The 10675-nt window shown below is 35.9% G+C and overlaps 1 protein-coding gene and 1 long non-coding RNA gene across 2 annotated transcripts in view; one reads left to right on the top strand and one right to left on the bottom strand.

Moving 5' to 3' along the window:
• The window catches only part of grk3 (G protein-coupled receptor kinase 3), a 349456-nt gene that overhangs the window by 12240 nt on the left and 326541 nt on the right, over positions 1-10675 (bottom strand). Inside the window, exon 20 of the mRNA XM_069932852.1 lies at positions 76-189. Coding sequence (XP_069788953.1) covers positions 76-189 — 114 coding nt within the window. The remainder of the gene's footprint in view (positions 1-75; positions 190-10675) is intronic.
• LOC138761162 (uncharacterized) overlaps positions 1-10675 on the top strand; it is a 174747-nt gene that overhangs the window by 74031 nt on the left and 90041 nt on the right. The gene's annotated exons all lie outside the window — the stretch shown is intronic.

Raw genomic sequence — 10675 nt, 5'->3', positions numbered from 1 at the left:
ATCAATCGTTGCCTGTCCAATGTGGTGAAAGACACTGCTCATCTTTACATCTCTCTGCTCCTGACAAACACTTACCTCACACTGCAACACAAATTGCTTTCCTCCCTTAATCCTCAGGAGGATACACTTTTTATCTTTAATCTGAGTCTCTTCTACTGACACAATTTGCTCCATTGTCAGCAAGCTTTGCTAGATTAATAAAACAGAAAAGAACAGTTAAATTCAGGCATGAATGTTAAGTGTTAACATAAATTTTAAAATGGATTTTGCACTGGGTTGCTGAATGGAAACATCCTATTACTACCTACAATCTATTCTCAAAATTGGAAAAATCATCAGAGATGCTAATTAACCAATGATATTGAGGCCACACATTAACATACATATAGAGAAGAAGGGATTTTAGATGAAGAGTTAGCCTCTGAGTTCTGTGTTATGACAAAGCTTAGACAACTATGTGCTGACAACTATCGCTGAAGTTTGGTCTGATGCTATGACTCATGCTGATTTACATGTGGTGAAAAAGATTGACAATCAGTTGCCATTTATAGACTATCTAATTCATTACAATTCATAAGTAGAAGGTCATCACGTGTAAAACTAGCACAAATTAATAATATGGCAAACAGAAAGGGTTTGAAAATTTATCAGGTTAAATTGGATGATGTCTTCTTGTTCTTTCTGAATCTGTCTACTCAGAGATCACATGAGAAGAAAATAGATTCATCTGAAAATCCAAAAATATCATTATGGTTTTCTAATTCACAACCTATTTATCAATTATATTAGTTCACATAAGTTAATGACTTCCAAGCCTTCTCTGAATTTGTATCTTACAGTAACCAGCACAACCCCAAAACATGCATGCAGAAATCTCCAGCCTCTGCTGGAAAATTAGGTTGGCACGATGGCTAACAATTTATTTTCCACAATTGTTAATCTGGAACATTTGAGCCAAGAAATGGGCAAATTTGTGAATATAATATTGAATTTTATACTATTTTTGAAAAAGTGAACAGAGCTATTAACCAAAGTTTCAAAGGTTCACATATCAAATTTCAAAAGAACTAGAGATGAACTGATCAATAGTGGTGTGAAAATGTAAATGGATAAACCTAAACATAGGGAGAAGTCCTTAAATACAATTACTCCAATACAAATCATAAAAAATTAGGAAGGGGGGGGGGGTCCTTTGGCAAAGTTGAGCAATTTCATCAATAAAAGATGAAAGCTGCAACAAAGTGAGGAAATCTGGTGGACCATGTAGATTACAAAATGTGAGAAAAAATGGAATATGAGAAAGAACTTGGAAAGTTAATTGTAAAACTTAACAATAAAAAAAAATTCTACAAATATACCAAGAAAGTGTCCAAATGAGAATGTGGGATCAATGAAGGTGAGAAGGAAAAGGAAAATAAAGCAATGTAAGCCTTGTTAAAGCCTTGTTAAATCAGAACAGGAAATGCAAACTTAATACAAATTAAGTCTGAGTGATGCAGAAAATGGCTACTGTGGTGTTCACTCAGGGAAAATTTTAATTTTATTTCAAGGCAGCTATAGATGCAAAGACTAAGTGATTAAAATGTATTAATTAAGTTGGCAATCCCAAGTCTAATGGGGATCAATGTGTACAATAGTGAGGCCAATCAACAATGGTTTTTAGAAAATGAAAACAGAATGAATTCTGAGAACAATGGAGGATAAGGGGTTTGGATGACTGTGTACCCAAATCACTAAAATATACTCAAAACGGCTAATAGGATATTGACATGATCTTCAAGGGGTTGGAAAAAAGAAATGTGGATGTGCCATTTGAGTTGTACAACGGCTTGGTAGGTCCCTGGGGTTCTTTCAGTTTGTTTTGGAAATCTGAGGGAGTATAGTACAGTCTCAATGAAGTAATAACAACACACAAAAAAAACCAGATGTACCTGATTTGTATTCCATGTTCAGAAAGAAGACCAGTAATCTAATTAATGTAATTGAAATAATCTAGAGATTGAATGGGACTGCTAAACACAAAACATTATTTTAAGATTAGAACCAAGTTATTTAGCAGTGAATCAGAACATGGCTTTTCAAATAGACTTCATGCTCATCTGGATGTGAAAGTGTGCCAAATAAGGTTTTCAAGTCTACAGTTGATTTTAAGCAATTCAAGAAATATGGTGTGGTCAGATAGGGTTTATCTGAAGATCAATGAAGATCTAATGCAATCACAGAAGAGGGTCAAGTATGTGACTGGCCTATTCCTGATAATGATAACCTTGTTAGAACTACGGAATCTTGTAGCACAGATTGAGGGCATCCAGACCTTTTTTTTTGAGGAGTCCCTCAGAACCAAGGTTAATTTATTTCAATTACAGCAGAAGTTTAATAGAGCAGGTCTTGGTCTAGTGGCAAGGAAGTACAAAATAATTGGAGGATTTCATGCACTCACAGAATCATGAATAGTATTCTGTGAGTGAAGCCAAATTAAAGCACCTCCAACAATGTTGCTGTCTGACACTGGCTTGGGATTTGAACCCACATTACATAAAAATCCAAGCATTAGTGAATCTGATACAAGGTAATAACATAATTTCATTCAACCATGTAAAGAAGAAAGATGTACAGTATTCCACTTGATTTCCTCCTATTTAATCCATCTTACATTCCCCCATCACCATGGTTACAACCTCTTCATAGTGCTACCTACAGGCAGAAAATACAGAAACCTGGAGACCAACAATTCTAGTTTCATGAAAAGTTACTTTCCAACAACTATCAGGCTCTTGAATGTCCCATTGTTACACTAATCAGGGACTGCTCCAACACCACAAATGGATTTACTAATAGACATCCTATCTCCCAAGCCAAGGGAGATAGTGTGTCAAATTAGGGCACCAATTCTGGGTACAGACTCCAGAATATCAGAAAGGTGCTGGTTTTAACATTTATAGCTTCATTGAGTCATACAGCTTAAAATAGGCCTTTTGCCCATTGAAGTTAAACAAGAAAATCTGCAGATGCTGGGGTCATGTTCCATTGACAAAAGTGCTGGTGAAACTCAGTAGGTCATGGAGCATCCTTAGGAAGTAGAAGGCAATCAACATATTGGGCCTGGGCCCTTCATCGGGAATCTCATTGGAAAGAAAAACACTAAATTCAAACTGCTTGCAACTCTTGCAATTTTGAAACATCATCCAGTTACTCCTTAATCCTCCAAAAAGGCCACTGATATGTCAATTCATGAAAAATCACTACCCGCTTGACCAATACAATTCTCTAACAGTTCCCTTTAGATCAAAGCACTGAATTTGAGTTTTTTTAAATTTTTAGATTCTATCCTGCTATTGTTGAGTGTGTTTATATCATCATTAATTTAAAAAAATAAAATTATGATATTTTTTCCCCCCCTAGAGTTGGAGGAGCCAAGGTGGGCAAATGAAGATAAGGTCAGCTTAATTAGATAGCATAACTGGTTTGAGAGGCTGAATGGTCTCTAATGTTCCCCCATGATCCCCTACTGCTGCTCCCAGTTTCAAAAGAAGGTTGATTGTTCAATGGAGGCAGGACAGAACCAGCAACACAATTTCTTGCACATAAATGCATATTATCAAAGGAACAAGTATAACAATATTTTAATCGGCCCCATCAGCCCAGAAATATGTTGTACAATTACATCACTACCTAAGTAGATTATCTTTTCATAATAAATTTAAGATGAGAGACAGCGGCATTGTTAACTTATCAGACCAACACACAAAGTTGTACATCCCTGATCCAAAGAAACAAGTTCAAATCTCACATGGTAGCTGGGAATTTCATTACCAACAATTTAAAAACATAATAGTCTCAGCTACAGAAAACTCAATGCATAAAAATCCATTCACTGCTGCCCTTCCAAGGAAGAAAATCTCCATCCTTACCATTTTGGCCAAAATTTGACTTTAGCTCACTATGGAAATGATTGGTGGTACAAGGAATGACTCTCTGTTTCCTTTCAGAAACATACCAAGAAACATAATGTGCTTTTAACAGCTACATTAATTCATCTGCTCTCTCTCTATTAGAGATGAACCCATCCCTTCCCTTCTGCACTTTCTTTGCTGCTGTAAACAGACATCTTTTCATTCTTTTCCAGTTCAGAAGAAGGGTCTCAAGCAGAAATAGTAACTGTTTTTCACATATACTGTTGGACTTGCTGAGTATTTTCTGCTATTATTAAAGTTCATGAAAAATTAGGAATGGTCAATAAATGCCAGCATTGTCATCGATATCCACATCCCATGAATGGATAACAAATGAATAGGAACCACAATCAGTTTTAATGCCTTTGCTGGCTGTTTTAATTCCCTTCTCCTTGCTCTTTCTCTCTAGCCAGGCAAGAGTTCCCTTTTCAAGTGTATGTCTAATTCCCTTTTGATGTTACTATTAAATTGGCTTCTGGGTATCTGGAACACAAAACTGCATTAAAATATGTTCCCAAATTCCACCTGGTTTTGACAATTATTTTAAACCAGTGAAAATAATTTCTCCTTTCAATCATTTTCATAATTTTACAAAATGTCTATCAATCTTCCTTCAACCCTTATATATATAGTTCTTTGAAATTATTCCTTTACATTATTTCTATTTTTTCAATATGCTTTTTAAAATATCATGTTCAGAATTGAACATAGTACCCTTGCTGAGATTGTTGCAAAAACTTCAAAATTCTTCTGATTAACCCTTATGCATCTTTGAAAATATCGACATCTTTTTATTTAAAATTAATGAAACTTTAAAACAAATTGCATATTACTCCAGTTTATTAAGAATTCAAAAGAACCAAAAGTTAACAAAATGTAATTAGTTTCACGGAAACATCATTCAAACATAATGTAGATGAATTAAAGGAGAGAATATGGGACTATCTGAAAGTAAAAACATTGTAACTCATTTGGTCTCATCCTTTCAGGTTGCTCACCCAATCTATGGACAATCTATTTCACTATCAAAACAATTTTTACTTCCTGAAAAAAGATCACAAACCTAACTTTGTCTATATGTCTACAACTTGAGAAAAGACAGAGCAGGGCAGGAAAGGTGTGGTGGTGGTGGGGGGGGGGGGGGGGTGGTGGGGAGTGAAAGAAAGAAAGAAAGGAGGAAAAGAATGAGAAGGCAAGAGTGAGAAAGAAAACACTTATCAACAAACATTATCCCACAATTCATAGTTCATTTGAATCAATACTTTTGTTGATTAGTTAAAATTTTGTGTGTATCAGATAAGATCATTCAGTATGAGTGAGCAGGATTTAAAGCAAATTGCTATCTTCTTCTGCATTAAATTCAATGATCTCAACTTCAGCTCATGGCATAGAAACACTGGCTTCAATATTCAGTGTCCCTGAGTTAGGAAGGAAGAAATAACTAAATTATCTGATCTATTTGTTTTGTGATTTCTGCTGGTGATAGATTGATAAGACACAGGACTTTCTGGTTGGTATTTTAAAATAGTTGTGGTCAAAATGGAAATCTTTGGCAATGTTCCAAAATATTTGAGAGAGGCTCCTGAAGGAACCTTGGCAATTGATTACTCTAGATAATCATAAAGCTATCAGAAAGTTTAAGGATATATAATCATAACTTTTCTAGCAATCAGTCAAGATCATCGGGGGAGTATGAGCAGGGCAAAATTGGCAGAGGAAGAATAAAAATAAATTGTAACATAAATAAAATTGGATGGTGCAATGTATTTTTATTCCCCAAGGGTCATGCTTTCATGTCACAGTTAAATGTTGCTTATGTCTCACTTGGTTGGACAATTTGTAAATATGGCCCCATGTTGGTATTGACAACATCACCAAATTCAAATATTTTATTCTTCTAATAGTGGTTTTGAGGATAGGGCACTTTCCAAGCAGGATTAAATGACATACTTCACAAAAATAACCATTAAAGCAGAGATATCACAATCAAGTGTGTTAGAATATGAGCACACTGGATCACAAGGAAAGATTTTTGCATGCCAGGGGTAGGCTATCAAGGAAGATTCACACAGGAAGAGTGGTGATGAAGATGGACTGTGCCAGTATAACCCAGCTTCCTGAGGCTTTAAATTTATTATTTTGGCTAATCTTCCAGCAAGACTGAATTATGTTAAACAGGATGTTTGCCACTGGATAAGATGCTCTCCCTGCTTCAGAGGAGGATGGCAGCGAGGATGTTGAAGAAACCAAAAATAAAAAACTTAAAAGCACTTCTGATGTTGAATAATTAAGCTTGCAATGGCTAAGCTAGTTGCTGAAGGGGAGGGGAAATCAAAGACAGAAAGACAATGCAAAATGAAAAAGGCTAGTTATATGTTAATAAAGCTCAACATGATAACCCCACATTACACTCATAAAGCTTCAACTATAGCATGGGAGAGCAGGTAGATGCTATAGTTTGACAGCGTTGTTCTTACCAGCCTATGTCTTTTATAAATAATCCAGGCATCCTAAATAGAAAATAACATGACAAATCCTTTGTTTGATTAGATCTCACTTAATAGAGTGTTGTTGCACACAATCTACTTACTTTAACGAAGTTTGTTCTAATTCAAATGTTCGTTTATCAAATAGAATCAAGTCTGAGAGTGCGCATCAAAATTGTCAAATATCCAAATGTGATTTATTGCCATGGCAATAAAACTATCATATGAATGTGCTGTGTGTGATCTAAGAGTTCTGACATTGATATTTGCTGCATCAAAAAGATTAAGATATATTGCCAGAAGGATGATATATTTTCTGTCATGAGAATGGAACCATTATTTAAATATTATTAATGCAAAAAGTGCCAAATAATAAAAAAGAAACAGATTGCTATCTGCAAATGATGAGGTAACGTTCTCTTATCTGAGATAGGTAAAGCAACACAAACCAGATAATGATAATTTCTGTTGTACACGACGTGTACATTTAAAAACACATTAAAGGTCAGATGAAATGTGAAGGAAAGAAATAACACTCCTCAACTCATGAAAGCAAAACACTGCCTGGAAAGATGCAGAAAGATAATGTAAAGTACAAGATTCTGTGGTGGATAATCAAGTTTTGTGTGTTGTGACTTTTTTTTAAACATGGGCAAAGAGTTGGATGTTTACATTGTATACTGCATATCAATGTATTATTTATTTCCGATAGACATGCAACATCTACCTTTTATTACTCACCCAAATCCATGCGTATGAAATAGTGTTTAGTAGTTTGTAATTACACCATTTATTGGACTACATACTGGATAGCTGCTATTGACATAGGCATTTGTCATAACTGGGTTAAACATCATAGAACACTACATCACAGAAAGGCCCTTTGGCCCTTGATGTTGTGCTGACCCATATATTCCTTAAAAAATGTACTAAACCCTCCCTAGCTCATAACCCTCCATTTTTCTTCCATCCATGTGCCTACTATTTCAGCCTCCACCACTATTCCCGGCAATATATTTTAAGGCACCCACAACTCTCTGTATAAAAAAATTACCCCCGATGTCTCCAGTAAACTTCCCTCCCTTCACTCTGTGCACATGTCCTCTGATGTTTGCTATTTCTGCCTTGGGAAACAGGTTCTGGCTGTTCTACCTATCTATGCCTCTCATAATCTTGTAGATCTCTATTAAGTCTCCTCTCATCCTTCTACGCTCCAAAGAGAAAAGTCCCAGCTCTGCTAACCTTGCCCCATAAGACTTATTTTCCAATTCTGGAAACATTCTGGTAAATCTCCTCTGCACCTTCTCCATAGCTTCCACATCCTTCCTATAATGAGGTGACCAGAAATGAATACAATACTCACTAAAGATGTGTAGAGTTGCAACATGACTTCTCTGCTCTTGATCTCAATCCCCATATTAATGAAACCCAGCATCTCATAGGCCTTCTTAACTATCCTATCAACCTGTGCGACGACCTTGAGGGATGTATGGATTTGGACTCCAAGGTCCCTCTGTTCATCCACACTTTTCAGTAACCGACCATTAACCATGTACTCAGCCTTCTTGTTTGTCACTTCACACTTATCCAGATTGAACTCCATCTGCCACTTCTCCCTCCAACTCTGCATCCTTTCTATATTCTCTTGTAACCTTTTACTACCGTCAGCTCTATCCAGAACTTTCGTATCATCTGCAAACTTACTGATCCAAATGAGGAGCTGTTTGACCATACTACCTAATCATTTATATTAGCTTTCCCTTTTGTGCTTTTGCAGTGAATGTTCTCATGGTGAGCCATGTAACATATGTGAAACACAATTCTTAGCATTTTTGCATTGTTGAGTCTTACAAGCCAGGGATATTACAGGTGCGATGCAGAGTAAAAACACATAACTTTCAGTTGCCTAATTAGGATCCAAATACTTTTAGTGCAGACATAAACTCATCCTCTTGCCTGTCTAAGTAATCCCAACTCTGGTACAAAATTATCTGGAGAATCAAACAAGGATGCTTTCCTTCTTTCCCCTATCCAGAAGAACATCCTCAGTATACCAGGGTGATATTTCCATGATCATCCATTTGTTCTTGTGAGCTCTTCACAAAAATGAAAGTTTCGCAAGGGAGTGCAATGGTACTATATGATGTAACCTGGTGGTACTGTCATGTAGATATTCAAAGATTGGTATCAAGTTAGCAGCTGCAAACACATAATTTTATTTGAATCGTCTTTTGAAATAAAACCCCTTATCAGGTTGAAACTACAGATCATTACTTTAAAAATACCACAATTAACATAGATGCTGCCTGAGTTAATACTTAAACATCCCACTTGGTCTGTGGTAACCCTTAACAACTTAATATCAACAATTTAATATAAATAGAATAGGCATAATACATATTGCCATTGAATAATATAATGTTGAAAAAATATATGAACATATTTCAACAAAAGAGAAGGCCATTTGGCCCATCAGGATCAAGATGGCTCCCAAAAGAGAAATTCCCATCAGTCCCATTCCCCTCATCTTATTTTCCTGTAATCCTGCAGCTTAATCACTCTCACAGGCCCATCAATTTACCTTTGATTCTTTTGGCTGCAATAAAGAATCATCAAGAAAATTAGTTAATTAGTTTTTGGGAAGTGACAAGAGACTGGAGTACTCATGTAAAATCATGTGGTCATGAAATGAACATACAAACTTTAGACAGACACAACACAGAACCCAGGTCCTGGAACTGACCCTACTGTCGATCCAATGCTTAATCATTCCGATAAATGCAAATAAAGATTAACAATATAATGGAATGTTGAGCTACATCATCAATTTGACTCAGACAGACTAAGCTTCAGAAATTATGCATTTGAACACACAGATGAGGTTGAATTACTGATCGGATAATTTGCTGTTACTGCTGATGCCTTTTGTTTGAAAAGTTAAACATCAGATTATTCAAATGTTTATGCCTGACCACAGCTAAAACTTATTAATTGTTGCTTGTGATGTCTTGTTATGTTTGACCAATGATAGGAATCACACATTAATAAAAATTCATGTGTTGCTGAGAAATCATTCTTAAAGACCATTCTGATCATCACATGAGTCTGTCTCCACTCCATTGAGGAGTGCCTTACAAGGCATTGGTCAGACCACATTTGGACTACTGGGAGCAGTTTTGGGCTCCATACCTAAGGAAGGCTCGTAATGGAGGAGGTTGATGAGAATGATCCTGGGAATGAAAGTTTCATGGCTTGTACTCACTAGAATTCAGAAGGATGAGGAGAAATCTTAATGAGATAAACTAATTATTGTAAGGCCGAGATAGAGTGGATGTGGAGTAGATGTTTCCATTAGTGGGAGATTCTAGAACCAGTGGGCACTGTCTCAAAATAAAAGGATGTCTCTTCAGAACAGAGATGAGAAGTTTCTTCAGTGGTCAATCTGTGGAATTGGTTGCCACAGATGGCTGTACAGGCCAAGTAACTGGGTAGATTTAAAGAAGGAGGCTGATAGGTTCTTGATTAGAAAAAATGTCAAAGGTTATGGGGAAAAGGCAGAGAAAGGGTTTGAAAGAAAAAAATACATCAGCCATAATTTGAATAGCAGAGAAGACTCCATGGACTGAATGGCCTAATTCTGATCCTAAGTTTTATGGTCTAATATAATGTTATGTTACGTGAAAATGCAAGAACTGGAATGAAGCCCGATGTTTTGACCATAAAAAATAAATTAGGACTGTTGAAAGAACATTTTTCCTCAATACACAGAAAGGGTTTCTGAACAGAACAGAGCTTAGAAACCAACTATCATGATATTAGGATAAATTTGGGTCACTGAACAACCACAATTATCTTGGTAATCATATGAAATATCTGTATTGCAATACATTTCCTGCTGATATTGATGACGCAATACTGTCTCAGTACAATGTGCTTCAACTGAAAAAAAGGAAACAGTCTTTTGTGACAGAAATGAAAGCTATCCAAGTGCCCATTCTGTCACCATCATGCATTCTTTCAGCATTCATGAATAAAGGGAGATGCTTAACTTAATTTTGATAACTTGGTTAGTAACATTAAGACCTTATTGAATCATTGTATTCAGAATCTGTAAAGTGCAAGATACCAAGAAACTCAAAATTAGTACCTTTTGGTTTTATGGCATGATAATTCACTACAATAAATTACCAGTATATCACACAATCTATGTGGAAATATTACAATTGAAGGAAAAGG

Source organism: Narcine bancroftii, chromosome 4 (assembly GCF_036971445.1).
Source record: "Narcine bancroftii isolate sNarBan1 chromosome 4, sNarBan1.hap1, whole genome shotgun sequence".
NCBI lineage: Eukaryota > Metazoa > Chordata > Chondrichthyes > Torpediniformes > Narcinidae > Narcine > Narcine bancroftii.
Note: the sequence above shows the minus strand (reverse complement) of the source record. Positions and strands in the feature narration are given on the sequence as shown.